This window comes from Branchiostoma lanceolatum, chromosome 6, assembly GCF_035083965.1.
Source record: "Branchiostoma lanceolatum isolate klBraLanc5 chromosome 6, klBraLanc5.hap2, whole genome shotgun sequence".
Lineage (NCBI taxonomy): Eukaryota > Metazoa > Chordata > Leptocardii > Amphioxiformes > Branchiostomatidae > Branchiostoma > Branchiostoma lanceolatum.
Window position 1 is genome coordinate 7,440,417 of NC_089727.1, and position 18,253 is coordinate 7,458,669.

Below are 18,253 nucleotides of genomic sequence, written 5' to 3' on the forward strand. Positions count from 1 at the left end.
GGATAACATGCTATCTTCAGTACAAATCATATTTGTTGCAGGCACACGTCCCTCGCCAGCTGATCGGAAGACTACACAACCTGACAAACAAAATGATAGGTTTAGATTTTCAAGTCTTACTTTACCTGTTTGGCGGTGTTGCTGCAGTGGCTACGCTAGCGGTACGTATGTGTTCAAGTATAACGTATATATTTACCAGATATAGCGGTTGCATGTTGTAGATTATACGATATGATGCAGTTGTGGCAAAAAGTTGCGTCAGTTTTGCGATCAGCTGATCAGAGTACTGCAGAAGAAGTGATTTTTTTTGAGAGCGAACCTAGCCGGTACAAAATACCTGTCGCTGTCCACTGCTTTTGTTTTCAACCTGAAAGTTTTTTCTCAAGTTTAGCCTTTAGGTTGTGTTTATAAAACGACGTGTAATACCATATATAGTTGAAAGTGCAGTTGTGAGTGCATATAAGCAACGTGGCCAGCCCACTCTGTAGTTTGATCATTTACTCAAGTTTTGACCTTTAGCATGTGTTTACGATTCGTTACGAAGAGTTGAGGTCAAGACTAATCCTCTATATATATCAGAATATGCAGTATCATTCAACGTTGTATCTATGATATATACATGTATCTGGCAGTCATATATTATGCATAATATATGTTACATATATTATCAAATGTGTAATTCTTAGTCTACAAACCACCATGTATAATCTTAAAGAAGATGAAAAGATTCAACTCAGTCTCAGTGTTTTTAAAGCATGTTTTTACGGCATTTAGTATGTCTTCCGAGTAGTGCACGTTTTTTATCTCTTTGCCTCGGACTCGGACCCAGTCCTCCAGACTCCTTCTGTGCATGCAGTGCCAGCAAATGTAGGAGGAAGCAAATAGGTGGTTAAAAGGTGCGCTTGCAGAAATCAAGTCTAAAACACTGAGGAGACTAAGTCGGATCTTTACATCTGCTTGGAGATTAATCCTGGTGAAGTGTTAAGCCCCTACTAGTATCTCACTGGACCCGCGGCATGTTGGCGGTCTTGCTGCGTCCTAAATTGGATTTTGTGTTAGCCTTGACTTTCTAGTGAGAGAATCATGCAAAACGTACAAGAATGACCAGAACATACAAGAATTACTCACAAAGCATAAAATGATTTGTTTTTAATTGATGAAATTCGTTGAGCACTCTCACTCTAGATCTGTCAGATCGATCCAGGGCTGTCTCCAGGACCCGTCCTTCCGTCCCAGGACGGAAATTTGCTTCTTGGGACGGCAATCCAACCCTTTCTGTCCCGAAAATATCAATTTCATGAGATAAAACTGATGAAAATGCATTTTTTTCAGCTTAAAATGACAGATTCAACAATAAAAATTTTAAAAAATCGGCTGCCAAACAATGAGTGGGACGGAAAAAAATGTAAAGCTGGAGACAGCCCTGGATCGATCAGTGGCAGCAAGGTCACCAACATGCTGCAGGTCCATCGAGATATAGGGGCTTTACCACTGCACTACCCATCCTTAACGGATGACCCTTTCTTGGTCAGTCAAACTTTGGGCGATAGGCTTTGGAATACTTGTCGAGGAAAGAGACCAAAGCTGCCTTGGTGCATCGTGTGTGCCCAACCCAGAAGTGCGCCAAGTTTGCCTGACATATAGATAATTTAAACACACAATTAATGATGTCATTGTTATCTCTTTCTGTGTGTTTTCTGTCCCCATGCCTCCCTCCTGTCCTGATGAGTAGCTTGTGGTAAGTAAACAACAACTTGGTGATCGAGGTTGTGGGCTTTCTAACCAAACAGATTCCATACTAACCCCCATTTGTTATGTCTTTTGATAGCATTTCTCCAGTTTGTCTGCTGTGTTGTTTTACTAAATCTTCAAATTCTCTTGCTCTGTTTTCTTCTAATAAGTTCTATATTCATAATTATATTATCCATACTGTCAAACAGCATCAATGAACAATTTGTAAATGTTCCAGAAACTTGACTTGTTTTGTATGTCCTTTCAACTTTCAAGGCAGAAATTTCCTTTCTGTACAGTGTACTATCTATCTACAAATGTCATAGTCAAACCTTGTCTTCATATATAGTATAATGACCAATCAATAGGACTTGAAGAAAACAGTTACTGTTGACAGGTGGCCACAATAGACTGGATTCTTAATGCTTCGGTCAATGGAAAATTGTCTAAGATCTTACAATTGACAACAAACGCACAACTTGCCAGTAAACAATTTTCTCCATTTACTCCAGGGTCTGATAATAATGCGCCTGTCATCGTCACCTCCTGACCTGTCCAGACATGAGACAGAGAAGTACTTCAGCGATCCGTCCAAACCTGGGTCCAAACTCCCCTTCCCCAGCATCCACGACAAACCAACACTCGACCTGTCTGTTATAGTGCCTTCTTACAATGAAGAGGAAAGATGTAAGTAACACATTTCTATCATGATTTCATATTTTGGGCATGTAAGAAGAGCACAGAAACAAACTGCACAAGGAGTCCTTTAAGTGTAAGGCTTTGTATATTGGGACCACAAAAAAATCGGCACCCAGAGTTTTCACCACATAGCGACATCACATCTTTGCTCCATGAAGGTCGATATGTAATGGGATAGTGTTATCTAAACTTACTGTGTATAGAAAGGACTAGAAAATTGTCTTAAACATTCCAAATGATGGCAAGAAAAGTAAAGGTAGTACCATAGCCTTTTCGAGGCCGTAGGGGCAGTGGGTTGTTATTCACCGTTTCAAGGGCATGCTATTGGAAGGCAGAGTCCATCCCTCTCCTTCCACCACCTTTTACATTTTTTTGTACCGCTCCAACCGAAGTCAGGTAACAATTTTTACACCTGGGTGGAGTGAGGAAGGTCGTTTTAAGTGCCTTTTGCAAGGACACAAGTCACACAACGTCTTGCCTAGAATTAATACTGGGAATCAAACCCATAACCTCTCGGTCTCTTGTCCACTAGCCTAACCCTCTCATCCATTTGACTCTGCCGATGGTACATGTCAAAAAAGAAAGAGATAATAGAAAATGGTAAATTTCACTCAGATCTCAAAATATTGCTGACATGCTTAAGAAATGTTTGTCAATGTCACACTTTTTTCCTCCTCAGTACCAGGGATGCTGAAAGAAACAACTGACTTTCTAGAAGACAGGCAGGTATGAAAAGTCTCAGAAGCTTTTATATTTAAGGTCAAACTTTATTAAAATGAAACAACAATTATGATGTTGTAACTATTTTATTGTATGTACAGGGCTTGCAATATCTTTATGTCAGCTGTGGTTTTACAAAAAAAGGTTGAAATTGCAGAAATAATGTTAACAACTTGCAGTTTGGCTGAAAGAATGATTTTAGTACTAGTATTTAGAGACCTGCTGTGCTTTTAACTACATGTATAATCTTAGATGTAACTCTTATATTACGTCAATAAAAGTTAACTTTTATAAACCCTTGCATATATATATATATTGTTTGAATATTAGCATTGTACATGAATGACACGTTTTTCATTTTCTATTTTTCAGAAAAAACAGCCAAATTTCACCTATGAAGTTATAGTTGTTGATGATGGAAGTAAAGACAAAACTACACAGGTAAGTCATGTTGTACAAAAGTACAACAGATCCATTATGAATATGATTATTGTAAATCAATTTGTAGATTATTTCACAGTTACAGCTCATATTTTCTCACTGCTACATTTGCTAAATTGGAAGATTGCATTTTTTGTCAGAATCTTCAATATGTACCTCCTGTGTCCAACAAATAAGAATATAGATTTCAAGCAGCAGTTGCTGATGATGCATGCGTGTTTTGCACTTCCAAGATGTGTCAGTAGGGGGCACTCATGACATGCGCTATCTCTCTAGGCTGGCCTGGAGTACAGCAAAAAGCTGGGAGTGGAGAAAGTCCGAGTTCTGACATTCCACCACAACAGGGGCAAGGGAGGGGCCATCAGACTAGTAAGTCTTGAAGAACTTTTATGGTTAAAAGAATGTATAAATGTAATATCTTACAGAAAGAAACTTAGTCAAGTTCACATGTTGAAATAAAGTGTGTTCAGTATTGTTCTCATCCATGAAATAAAATGTTATTTTACAAAAACAGTTCTCAAATACATGTATGCTGTTCACAGATTTAAAACTAGGAAGAATGTAATGATGATTTAGCCATGTTTGATTGAAACTAATACTTACATTTGTAGAAAACATGTGTTAAAATGAATAAATGCATAAAATGGTGCTGTGTAGTGTTACATACAGGAATGTACATCTTTTTTGACAATAGCAAAAGGTATCTTAGATCAAAACAGTGAAAGATGGAGAAATTTTTCTAATCCTAACCATTATGATACTTCAACCAAGTATCATGTGATTAATTCAGGACATTTTATACCATCCATGTGTTCGGAATAAGTTTATAAATCTATTAGGATTATATGTTTATGGATCTATTAGGACTTCAGCCATGTAACCCGTATCTTTGTTATATTTTATCTGATCCTTACCTCTTACCTCATAACCTCAAAAAGCGGCCAGCTGGCTAATTTGATTTTTCGTGAGTAAATTGTAAAAACCCAAAGGGGCGAGTACGCCGCTCCCGGGATTCGAACTGTTACAAAATAAAGGCTCAAACAAACAAACAAATAATGGTATTCTCATCACTGCCCATGCATCTTTTAGGGTCTGTTCAGTGCTCGAGGTAAACAGCTCCTGTTTGCCGATGCCGACGCCGCCACGAGGTTTTCAGACCTGGAGAAGCTGGAAAAGCTATTCAAAGAGATCAACAAAGAATCGGTAGGTTGACAAATGTGCTGCTACATATTTCATGGGTTGTAGAACAACTTACAAAACTCCCTATACTTCTATTTTATTTTTTGACATTATAAATTTCTTGTTGTTTCCATCAGTGCAATTAATAGTAGAAAAAATTTGTTTGGCTGTTGACTTTATTACATATTCTAACATATGCATGTAGAATACTGTAAATCTTCAAATGGTTGCAATGGTTTTATTTTCTTGGTTCTCACTGCAAATTCATGCCAGTGTTTTACTATTGTAACAAAAAAATATTGAATTTATAGTCAATTTTCAATTCATCACTGATGTGTAACTATCCAGGAATATTCCAATGACGACCAAAATTCTCATCATTTAGATGTACTTTCGAAAAGTACATGTAGTTTGGAATGATATTACAGAAACATCCACTGAAACTAAGGTAAATGGATTTAGCATTCTACTTAATTATCTTGTACATCTATAAAAGTTATTCATTTTTAGCTATACAAATTTTGATTAAGTTTCTTTCCTTTTTTCCTTTCTAGCATGGCATGGCGATAGTGTGTGGCTCCAGGGCTCACCTCCAAGATGAGGCTGTGGCCAGCGTAAGTAGACCTTTTTGTGAAAAGAAAGTGAAAGTGAATTCAAAGAAAGTGAAAATGACTTTGTGTTGATAACTTGTGTCTGATTCTGTACATTGAGGTTTCTGAGAGTGTATCCTAGCGATATGTTATAATTTCAAATATTTTATGATTTTAAGTCTACCTATATTTTGATACAGTAGCTGAGTAGTGATTGTAACTGTCATTGTCAGTATTACCACCATTATATTCATAAGCCTAATCAAGTACATTGTCTTCAAAAACGACCATAGAACAACAATTCCTACTGTCATACAGTGTTACTCTTTATTGTGCTATATTGTTTAACTGAAATGTTTCTGTCCTGTCCCCCAGCGCTCGTTATTCCGTACATTCCTGATGCACGGGTTCCACTTCCTGGTGTGGTTCCTGTGTGTACGCGGCATCAGGGATACACAGGTCAGTCTTACCGTGTATAAACATGTCATAGGGGACATAGGGAACAGATGCAATGACCTAATCGGTAGAGTGTTCGCTTTGTACACGGTAGGTCGTGAGTTCGATCCCCGGCCGAGTCATACCAAAGACTTTAGAAATGGCACATACTGCTTTCTCTGCTTTAGCACTCAGCATTTGGGAAAAGAATATAACTAGCTCCTTGCTGTAGGGATTGCACAAAGTTGCGTGGCCCCAGAGCTTTTGTCACACATGCACTAATGAATAAACATTTTGCACTGAAAAGTTAGATTTAAGTATGCCTTTCTGACATTTTTTCTTGGTCTTTCCTGCAGTGTGGGTTCAAACTTCTCACCAGAGAAGCAACAATACGAGTCTTCTCCAACCTCCACGTGGAAAGATGGTAAGTCAAAAGCTATCCTTTCTGTGTCCTTGAACTGCAGTACTAGTCATTACAGATAGAGGGCACTGCTGCACAGTATGCTCCAGGGCATCCACATTTTGAACACACTTGTCCATCTTCATTTTATCTTGCTGGAACAGACTTGTGTTTAGAGAGAAAGAGAAGTGCCCCTGAGATTGCCGATGGAGTTCCTTAATGATTGTAAATTCATCATCTTCATTCCATTCCCATTACCCTAAAGCGATCCTATAATGGCCGTAATATGTCAACCCAGCCACCCTAATTCTGTGACAAGACCCCCCAATGAATAGTAAAGTATGTGAAGTGTCAGCAAGTTTCTTTTTAACCTTCTCTCTGCTGCCTAACCCTATAACCAATGCAAATGTGGTGCCAAATGGATGACTTGGCACGCTGTGGGTTAAATGCACCGGAGCTAGTAAGAGAATTTTATCATTACTCAATGAATAGTTGAGTATATGAAGCATCAGCAAGTTTCTTTTTTAAACTTCTCTCTGCTGCCTAACCCTGTGGCCAATACAAATTTGATTCCAAATGGCCACCTTAGCATGCTGAATGTTAAATGCACTGGGGCTTATAAGAAGAGTTTTGCCATCTACCCCCAAATGAATAATAAAGTACCTATGTGAAGTGTGAGCAAGTTTCTACTTAACCTGCCTAACCCTGTTACAAATTTGGTACCAAATTGCTACCTTGGCAGGCTGAGTGTTAAATGCACCAGGGTTTATTAGAAGAATTTTACCATCTGCCCCCCTCAGGGATTCAAACTACTCCCTGTCAATATGTTCTCCCCCCATCTTTCCGCGAGACATCGTAAACTACCTGTTGACGCAAAATTCCAATATCCGACCGTCTGGACAATCACGCCAGCCCGTCCTCTCAGGCTAAATCTCAAACGCCCCGGCTAGACGCGTAATCCCAGCGGGGTACTCCGAACAAGGTTGGTGTCTCGCTGATTTTCAGTTTAATCGCGAGTCGTATATTTAGTTCCGAAGTGATTGAGTCAAACTTGTTTGTCACAGGGCCTTTGATGTGGAGATGCTGTACATCGCCCAGTGCCTTGGAGTCCCTATAGGAGAGGTGGCCGTCAACTGGACCGAGATCGACGGTAGGTGTTAGCCTCGCTGTTTTACGTACACTGTAAATCGTGAAACTTTCGCAGTGGTTTTAATATCATTGTTTTTGCAGTGACCTCTTCTCCGCAAATTTAGGACACCGCAAATGCGTCCCTTTTGTATGACTACTGTACTACAGAATTGTTTCAGCTGCAAATTTAAAACACTGCAAAAACATCCTTTTCCCTCCTACCGCAAAAGAAAACCATCGCAAAAGTAAGCTAATTTACAGTAGCACGCAAAGACACACCATTTTCTAAGTTCTTACTGTGTTCTTTCTTGTGCTTATTACGGTTCAACAAGAGACTCATTTGACTGAAAATCTATCTGTCTTTCTCTGTACGCCTTTATTACGTACTGTGAGTCACCAAACACTGGCACGAGGGATCATCATGACTAACAGCAGTGTTTAGATGAGTCTGATCCATTGCCATATGGAGGTCTTTGGGGAGGGGGGGCGAGACTTTAGACTCTTTGGTAACTTCAAAAACTAGCAACTCAGAGAAGATTGTTGAACTATGATCCCGTATACAAAACGCACAATTAGAGTTAGGATGACTGGTTTCTATTAGGTACGTTAGTGGGTCTTTTTTCATTGTTCTGGGTAAATTGAGACACATGTATCAGCTTTCCACTTACTTGTTTTGCTGTTTCTGTCAGTTCTATTGCCAATACTCATTCAAAGGTTGTGCATGTAATATATTGCAGATTGAACATTGCATAACAAAAGTTTCTTATCTGAAAAACCATTAGTAGATCCTCTGAACATCTGTTGAGAGTGTTTGTTTTATTGTCTGTATAACATATTGCTTTGTGTGTAAAACAGTTGAAATTTGTGGTTGCTGAGAGTTGATATATCAGCACTCAAAAGTGCAATAGAAACTGCCCAAGAAGACCACTCAGGGTACAGAATTGGATATAAGAATTGGTTTATGTGGATAGGTGGTCACTATGGACAGGATTCTTTAATAAATGCTTGTGTCGATGGGAAAAAACAAAACAAAATGTGGTCCCATTGGCCAGGTGGTACTTGTATAGAGAGGGAAACTTAAACAGGTTTGATTTTAACTGCATATTCTGTTTGCTATTGTTTGGTTTTCCTTTACCTAGATATTTTTTGCATTCTGTATCATCTTTCCATTTATCGTGAAGCATTCATCACTCTTAGGATATCTCATATTGCAGGCTACGAGTTGTCAAGATATGGATTATCTATGAGCCAAAACTTTACTCTCTTTGGGGAGCATACTAAAGGGAACGTGATACATGATACAATAGTGTTTTGTCAAAGATTGATAGTTAACCTGGCATTGATTGAGATATCAAAAGCCTGCGAGCGGCATTTTCAATGGGTTCCCAGGACGTTAACCCCGTCTCAACCTACGTAATGACGGCCAATTCAGCCAAGTGCCATTGTTAACACTTCCGCTTGTAAAGAGATACGGACAGCCTTTCTAAAGAGTAGATCAGTTTAGAGCGTGAAAGGAGAAACCTCTTGGGTTTTTTGTACGCGTGGATCTATCGCATTACAGGTAACAGTTGTGATCGAGTCGTAGCTACCGTCCTTTGTGCTCGCGCGTAATATCAAAGGAAAGACGAAAAACCCTTTATGCAGAGTATCGCATTAGTTCCACACATATCGATTCACCGGGGATGAGATTGTATGAATTACACATCGTTGGCGAAACTCGCGGGAATTCAATTATGTCAATCATTGCAGAGCAAAAGATGGGAACAGAATGATGAAATTTGTTTTTATTCCCATCGCAGCAGGTGGTGGGAGTTGTTGTAGAAATGAGAAGTATTCTCGGGGGAGGGCGGGACTGTTCGGTTCCCTGAACCACAGGTGGGACTAGAAATTAGAAACATGTCGGCCACGCGACAGGCAGACAGACAAATGGAGGACGACATCCACCCTCAAGTATCAAAACATGGTTCCGCACCGTTTCTGGAGCCAGCCAAAATCCCCGCGCATGCATCATGGCATCTCGCGGGATTTCCCCGATGTATCAGGGACCACAGGTGCAACCGGATCGAAGCACTATACATCATACTCTCAAGCGGGGAAGGCCGTAAAAGCGCCCACCACAGACGGATGTCGTAATTTTCCCACTTCTTGATCCGAACGGAATGGGTTGCATCTACCGGTATTTGGAGCTTCCAAGATGAAGGACTTTGGCAAATGGTGGTAGATGAGGGCATGTGTCTGTACTTTTCCGCTGTAGGGGATCAAAACGAGTAATGAAATGGGTCCCTCCATATTTCGATGACAAAACGACCGCTTTTATGTGGTGCCCCTGCGACCTCTGAAACCCAGTTATTATCTCCTAGCTTCTTGTTATTGTAAGATTGGCAAATTTCGCATCAACCATACATTACCGGGCCGGTACAAATTGCTCTGAACAGCACTTCTGTGGGACATTATATAGACCCCTGAAGCAACTAGAATGGCAACATTTTCTGGAAAATGCAGAATATTCCCCTTCCATTACCTACACCTCAAATATGACATCCTTAGCATTGACTGTAAGGATATTGCCAAGTTTCTGCATACATTATGCAAAGGAGGTCGGCATTAGCATATAGCATCTCAAATATGACATCCGTTATGATCCGTAGCTTTTATGGTAAGGGATATGCATAAATTATGCATAAATTATGCATAATGCACTCATTAGCATAATGTATGGCCAGGTTTTCTGGCCTTTCCTAAAGGTACCTGCATCTCAAATATGACATCTGTAGCCTTTACAGTAAGGTAAATACAAGTTTATGCATAAATTATGCAAATGAGGTCTGCATTAGCATAATTTTTATACATATGTGTTCACCTCTCCTAAAGGTACCTACATCTGAGATATGACATCCGTAGCATTTACGGTAAGGGATATGCATAAATTATGCAAACGAGGCCCTCATTAGCATAATTTATGGCCAGGTTTTGTGACCCTTCGTAATGGTACCTACATCTCAAATATGACATCTGTAGCTTTTACGGTAAGGGAAATACAAGTTTCTGCATAAATTATGCAAATGAGGTCCTCATTAGCATAATTTATTGTCAGGTGTATTCACCTTTCCTAAAGGTACCTACATCTCAAATATGACATCTGTAGCTTTTACGGTAAAGGAAATACAACTTTATGCATAGATTATGCAAATTAGGTCCTCATTAGCATAAATTATGTCCAGGTGTGTTCACCTTTCCTATAGGTACCTACATCTCACATATGACATCTGTAGCTTTTACGGTAATGGAAATACACGTTTCTGCATAAATTATGCAAATGAGGTCCTCATTAGCATAATTTATTGTCAGGTGTATTCACCTTTCCTGAAGGTACCTACATCTCAAATATGACATCTGTAGCTTTTACGGTAAGGGAAATACAAGTTTCTGCATAAATTATGCAAATGAGGTCCGCATTAGCATAATTTAATGTCAGGTGTATTCACCTTTCCTATAGGTACCTACATCTCAAATATGACATCTGTAGCTTTTACGGTAAGGGAAATACAAGTTTCTGCATAAATTATGCAAATGAGGTCCTCATTAGCATAATTTATTGTCAGGTGTATTCACCTTTCCTATAGGTACCTACATCTCAAATACAACATCCGTACATTGTAACATAAGGTACATATGACTTTCTGCAATACCATTACTAGAGCTACCACCGCACATCTACTTGGTTTTTGGCAGAAGAAGAAGAAGAAAGAAGAAGAAAGAAGAAGAAGAAGAACAGGCAAGCAAAAACAATATATCCCCCTTCCCACTGGAAGGGGAATATAATTAAAGAATTGATTTCAACCCCAGGTAGAAATTGTCCGATCTGCATGGATCCAACTTTTTTTTTACATCCCCAAGGCAATGATTATCGAAAGACCTCATTACAATTCTACATCCTCTAAAGTTGTTGTTATACACATTTTTATTGAACCCAGTGTAACCTTGGTTTATCACTCATTCGTAGCATACCTATAGTTGTACCACGTGAATATATGATGCTTAGCTGCCAACGTTTTGTAGTAACCACTTCAACCGTGTCTTGCACTGTTGAACAGTTATTACCTCTCTTTATGGCTTTGAACTTAGACTCGTTACGGCAGCTTTGCCAGACTTTTTGTAGAGTGACTGGATAGACTCTGAAAGCCCTCGTTTCATGTTGTATGGCAAAATTAGACACTGCGGAGCCCACATTATACGTTATGGCACTTCTGGGACAGGTACCAAAACCTCACGGCATGATGTGCCGACTTTCATGTAAAAGTCCTTTAGATATGGCATTGATAAGCTCGGTAGTGGTAGACATATAGACTGGCTTCGCATCTCTGTAATGTCACTCTGGGGGCTTGCTAGTTATCTCGATTGTGAACTTGTAAACGCGCCAGCTCTTCCAATTAGAAGTCGTAAAGGAAAAACAGATTTGCGCGTCCCAATATCTGAAAGTCAGAATTGATTAAATGTTTTTGATTTGGATTTGGATACCAGGATTGTGGACCAACCTGATAGATGTTGAGAAAATTACTTTCTGTTAATTTATAAAGGACTTCATTGAGGGTCAAATGCAATGACAGTGATTTCTGGCCCCGATGTTATATTCAGAAGTCGGTTGATGAGATTTCTTGCCAATGATTGCGCTTAATTCGTCGCTGCTAGCTCCTCCACTAAGCAGACAAGGACACTTTGCCAGAATCAATAGCAGGGTAAGGTCCCCATTTTTCAATACTGTGAATGCAGAAATGTTCGGCAACCGTTTTTACGGCAACCACAAACCGTTTCACCACTAACTTAAAACCATCGCAAACTTTTTTGTACAATACTTTAGCAGTATATAACTATAGCACTGCTGCAAACTTAAAACCACCTCGAACACTACATTTTCACCTTAGCGTGAGCGTGAAATAAAAACCACACGAACTTAAATGCATTTACAGTATCTAATCAGGAGAATCGTCCAAACGCAGAGGACTACAGAAAAAGGACCAAACTTATATATCATGCTTACGACGGTCTCAGAACAGCTTTCCGACAATTTCAACCCAAAACCGTGCCGCTTTTGCCTGAAGATTTGACCTGTCTTCCACAGAAAATGGAAGCTTTGAGAGTGACTAATTTTGTCTATTGTCCGGGGTTCAAACGCAAATTGATTTCCAGTGATGTGTGCGGAACTAGTTAGACAAGCGAAATTTCAACCCAAGACCATGCTGCTTTTGCCCAAAGATTTTGCCTGTCTTCCGCGAAAAAATGAAGCTTGAAAATGACCAATTGCGTCTATCGTCCTTGGGTCAAACGCAAATTGATTTCCAGTGATGTGTGCAGAACTAGTTAGATGAGCGAAAGCCCACCCCGCTCAGAGGATCGTTTAATCTATTCGGTCTGACAGCTACAATATTTGTCGTGTGAGACGGACGCGTGCAATCAGTTAGGAATGTAACCTTGACCTTGTGGGACGCTTTTGCACCTAGATCGGACCAGTGACAGCTGCAATTGAGGAAGTTTCTGAAAGGAAGTGGAGAGCCCTACTCATGATTTCTTGTGTAACATGTTATAATTAATCTACATTGTATCATACTGTAGAAATGAAACTATACAATGTGATGTAGTATGGTAGCCTTGAGTGTAGTTACCAACTTAGTAACTTAAAGGGATATTAGACTACAAATATAGTGTCACTTTGTCCGCTTCTTAAATACAGGAAGGAAATACCAGTAAATGCAGAAATGTTCTTGGTGGTTTTATATTTGCGGTTTTTGTGGTGAACTCTTCAGCGTGAACTCAAAACCACCGCAAAAGTTTTTGCCCACCAATGACTGTATGGCTACTGTTGTTTCAAACGCGAACTTAAAACCACCGCAAACACTACATTTTTGCTCTTATACGCGAAATAAAAACCACACGAACTTAGATGCATTTACAGTAATTGTTAGTTAATTCTTCAAAGTTTATGGAGTCTGTTTTGAAAATTTAGGCATCTTGTTCTTTCTCAGCCATCTCATTTTTTGCGGTCTTGCATTAGATTTGGAGTCTGCAGGGGATACAAAAATCTACTTCCTGTAGCCTTAACTGACTTTGCAGTAAATACAAAAGGAAGAGGGAATAAACATTAACAAGCAACCCTTTTGTTTGTTTTCTTGTTTGTTGTGTGCAGGTTCTAAGATGGTTCCAGTGTTCAGCTGGCTTCAGATGGGGAAGGACATCCTGCTCATCCGTCTGCGCTACATGCTGGGGGGATGGAGAGTCAACTACAAGGTCAAGGCACAGTAGACAGCCACAAGCAGAAAAGCGGTATCTCAATGGATTATGCCAATTTTGCGAAAGACATTTGCAAAATGGCGCAAATCAATGGCAAGTTGTGCGCTGAATTTGTAAAAAAAAAAATTCAAAATTTGCCATTGGCAAAATGGTGCAAATGGGCACGAAATAACGCAAAACGGTGAACATACTTTTATCACTGCAAATCTTAAGCACCTGTTTTGCCCTCCCTTGCACATTGTTTATGATAAATTCAAATGAAACAATAAAACAATCTCAATTTTTGATAATTGCACATTGTTTTTTAATTCAGTGGCAACACTGCGGTTTCCAATAGTTATCTTGTATCGAAACTGAGAGAGGGACTTTCCAGCCACAATCAATTTGTTTGGCTCATTTGGGTTCATAGTTACACAAATGCCTGTCAGTGTTTCAAATTTCCTAGCGCAGTTTGGCGCAGACCAGTGAGATACCCGCTTAAAAGATAATTCTTAGGTAGATTTTCCAAAATGCAATGGCCATATACATTTTTATATATTGATATGGATTAAGGTGTGGTAGTTTTGGTTCCTTTTTTTTTCTTTTCATGATTTATATACATGTGACTACAGTCAAAACTGCCCAAGAAGACCACTCAGGGGACCGATTAAATCTAGTCTATGTGGACAGGTGGTCACTAGAGACAGGATTAGTGGGGAAAAAACACCAAAAAGTGATAACATTGGAAAGTTGGTCCTTATGTAGAGGTGGTCACCTGCACAGGTTTGCCTGTATGTAGTAGAAGCTCTTTACTTTTTGCAGTAATATACATGTAGCAGTGCATAAGATGATGTTTCAAAAATAATAATTTGCTCTAGGTTTTTGTCCATTTCACCAAATTTGTATTGGTTTGATAATGGAAAGACACCTGATTGTAATACTGTACAAATAGAGTAAATGTAGCAGAAAATATGACCACTTTTAGTTTTACTTCAAATTAAGGTCCTTTAAAACATGGCGCCTTTGCTACCCCACCCTACTTCAACTTACACTCATTTGCCGTAACCGAAAGTATCCGACTTCCATGATAGTTTCAAGTTTCATAACATAGATTAAGGGAATGATCTATATGTAAAACTTTAGGCATTTATTACACATAGTCTGACAAAGATGAATATTCCATGAAACTTTTTAGCTTTTCCGAAGTCGTCAATCGAAACGGAAGTAGTTTTTCACCGGAGAAGAAAGGGTTGACAACGTGCCAACAGGTCCGCAATATACGAGGATTACTTCGATCCCTCGCAAGAAAAATACTTCCCAGCCCGGAGATTGTCAGCGTGACGAATGTGCCCAGGTTAGGATATGAAATTAAACATGTTACGCTGATCCACCTGTCAGCAAAGCACAAAATTAAAGAGTGGAACACAGAAGGAAAGTTGAAGAGATCAACGTATTTCTGCCGGTTGTGAAGAATGTCCTGCCATTGCGTTTCTTCAATAACTGGAATATCCCCTACCGGCCCATATTTCACCATCTCAATGACATGGTATTAGCGATATTTCACCCACTCAAAGAAGAAAGACAAACTGCTAGCAGAAGTTGCGATTGATGAAGACCCTGGCAAAAAGTTTTCATGGCATTTTGAAAAATTGCAGGTTTTTCTAACTCAATCATTGTTTTCTGTACGATCAGTTTTGTATGGTGAATAACCAAATGAAGTTTTACAAAGAAAGATTCTCAAACTTTGTTTTATCATCAGGAGAAAACCAATGACTCACTCACTAAAACAAATGATTACAAAAAGATGATTCCTGATATCAAATTGTTATATTTTTGAAAACTTTGTCTTCTTGAAAATTCTGATATTTTGGCCTTTAGTTGAGGTATGGTTAGGGTGTGTTTCATGAAATTCGTCTTATCAAAGACAGTGCTATATACTGTAAATCTTGAAATGTTTGCAGTGATTTTCAGGGTGACCTATCCACTGCAAATTCATGACACAGCAAATAATAATTTCCAATATATTACTACCGTACTACAGAATTGTTTCATCCACAAACTTAAAACACCACAAAAACCTTCTTTCCCCTCCTACAGCGAAAGTCCACACGAAAATGAACAAATTTATGGTTTTTGGACCACACTCCCATCGTGGTCTATGGCAAACAATTAAATGGAAAGATGGTGATCCTAGGCGGACATCCCGTTGATGTGTCTCAAATATGGGAGTTATTCCGAGTTAAGGAATATTAAGTGTATCAGTACTCTTTGCCAGTGTTAACGTATACAGCCACGCCATCAGGCTTATACTACGGAAAATTTATTACCAGGGAAACTCTTTATGGCCCGTCCTTGGTGATTCTTCATGACAGAGATATGAGCTACGTCTATCTGGATATAGCGAAGATGCTTTCTTGTCATAAGCTGCCTCGTGGCAGTCTGGAATATATATTGTGGCCGATAGGGCTCTAATTTTTCACCCCAGGTTATATATCATTGTACCAGTGACTGGGATGATTCAGCAAGAAAGTTTGTGGAAGAAGTTGGTCCAAAGTGAGCAAGTAATAATCCATTTCACAACACTACTGTCCGTAACCCTTCTATCGCAATGGTAACCCCAATCTGGCTCAGATTTGTTCCAAAAGCGGTCAGATTTATGTGCGGATAAGACGCAACGTTGCCACAGTACTGTTAAAGTATTTAAGTTAGCGTGGGTTCAATTTCACGATACGGAGGAAATGGAGTGTTCGCGGCGGTTTTAAGTTCGCTTTTGAGACAATAGTAGACAAGGGGGTAGGAAGGGGGAAAGTCGGGTCGGTTCGGGGTGAAGAGCTTACTACGAAAACCGCAAACATAAAACCACCGCGAACATTTCTGCATTTACAGTAAATCTAAAGGCTTGGTCGAGCTCTTTCTGTCTTTGACCTTGCGTGGGGGTGGTAACTGTGCTGCGTGGCTGACCTTGACTCTCCCATTGTTTGCTGGGAAGTAGATGTGACATTGTGTTGACAATGGCCGACAGGATAACAGATGTGCTAGCCTTCGCACCAGTTCGACAACAGGATGTGACTAAGGTGTAGATTATTTTTCTTATCACTCGACAACTTTGATAGGCAAAACTCCTGATTTTGCTTCTTACAAGCCATGTCTTATAACATGTGATCATTAAGGTGGCTTTGGTATTGCTTAGCTGTAAGTCACTGTATGACTTAAGGGACTTAAGGCCATTTAGATTTGATTATATGGATGACATCCTCTGGGAACCCCAAAACTGATGATGCGTGCTTGGAAAAAATGTTGCCCTCGTTATGGACTCTAAGTGTAAGGTATACCCAACAGTAGATTCTTCATTTTTCTCTTTCACATCTTCTTCTTTGACTATGGCATTCTACAACATTCGTATCCATTTTCCGATATTCTTTTATAATTTAACCAATTTATTTGCTCATTTTGTTGCCACTTTGTACGATTTACACATGTTTTTGTACAGTATGGTCAGAAAATTTTTTCAGGAAACGGACGAAACAGATGCACACACAGATGTCATCCATGAAATGAAATTAACATGGCCTAATATACTAAAAAACACCCTCAACAAGAATAAGTTTACTACAGACTAAGCTGTAGCTGGGTTTTTTTTACAATCCTTTGTTAGTCTGTTAACTCTTTTGTTATATTTTCTTGTTTCATAGAATAGCACTGAATGACTTGCCTGATTTAATCAAAGATAGCAAAAACATTCCATGATGGTTTATCTTAAAATTTACATGAATTTATTGCATCAATATTACACGTGCAATTCTATGTATTATGCCTGTGCCGAATATGATTATCATCCACACATTTGTTTTAGCTGCAGTTATGGAATTTCAACAGATGAAAATGACTCTCAGTACACCACTGCAATTTTATCATAAAAGTAAAACGCTTGATGACTGTAACATTGTAACAATATTGCAGTGATGACATTTAGAATTACATGTATGGACTTATAATTCCAGTATATATTGTGCAAATTTGTTAACTGTGATGAAACGCAGTGCTTCTGATCAAAGTGAGAGGCTCCGATTGAAATGTTGGAAATATCTATCCTCATTTTGGAGGCAAACTTTACTTATCTGTTTATTCAGGATATACAAATGTACAGTGATTAAGACTTAATCCAATTCCGGAGATTATGAGATTCCAGGCTTTGTAAAGAATAATAAAGTATGAGGATCAGATGAGATGTGTTATTTTTTGTGTGTTTATGATTCATGATGACATCATGTTATTGTATGAAGAGATGACATCATTTGTTTGGTATGTGGAGTAAGCTGGGAAAATCAGCAGATGGTGACAACTTAATACCATGCTAAAGCTAGAAATATTACCACTTAGTCATCTGCATTTTATAACCTTTAGCGTAGTTTACGAGACAGGGGGTCGGGGTGGTTCAAGGGCATGGTTAAGGATTGGCTACAGTAGACATGCATCGTCGTGTTACAGAAATGTCCCCCAGTCCAGCTGAAATGTCTGGGTTGAGTAGTACAGTCCCCTGGCTCCCAGAAATCGAACCCTGGTTGCCAGCGCACAAACCCAATGCACTTACCACTAGGCTAAAAGGTTCGGACCAGTTAGACTGGTCAAGAAGTGGCGCTTGAACCACACTATTACACAGCTTCCA

General features: G+C 39.3%; 1 protein-coding gene across 1 annotated transcript; it reads left to right on the forward strand.

The window, feature by feature from the left end:
• Nucleotides 1-33: 33 nt before the first annotated feature.
• On the forward strand, nt 34-17,810 carry LOC136436360 (dolichyl-phosphate beta-glucosyltransferase-like). Its single transcript, XM_066430262.1, has 11 exons — nt 34-161; nt 2,244-2,418; nt 3,110-3,156; nt 3,523-3,591; nt 3,868-3,960; nt 4,681-4,794; nt 5,325-5,384; nt 5,736-5,819; nt 6,152-6,219; nt 7,260-7,345; nt 13,505-17,810. The coding sequence occupies exons 1-11, from the start codon at nt 93-95 to the stop codon at nt 13,618-13,620; spliced, it is 981 nt and encodes a 326-aa protein (XP_066286359.1). The 5' UTR covers nt 34-92; the 3' UTR covers nt 13,621-17,810.
• Nucleotides 17,811-18,253: the final 443 nt, after the last annotated feature.

Bases quoted from the DNA above. Each gene is read 5' to 3' on its own strand.
- LOC136436360 (XM_066430262.1), top strand. From the start codon at position 93: ATGATAGGTTTAGATTTTCAAGTCTTACTTTACCTGTTTGGCGGTGTT. The intron at 2,419-3,109 runs GTAAGTAACACA...TTTCCTCCTCAG, and splicing joins TTACAATGAAGAGGAAAGAT to TACCAGGGATGCTGAAAGAA. The intron at 3,961-4,680 runs GTAAGTCTTGAA...TGCATCTTTTAG, and splicing joins AGGGAGGGGCCATCAGACTA to GGTCTGTTCAGTGCTCGAGG.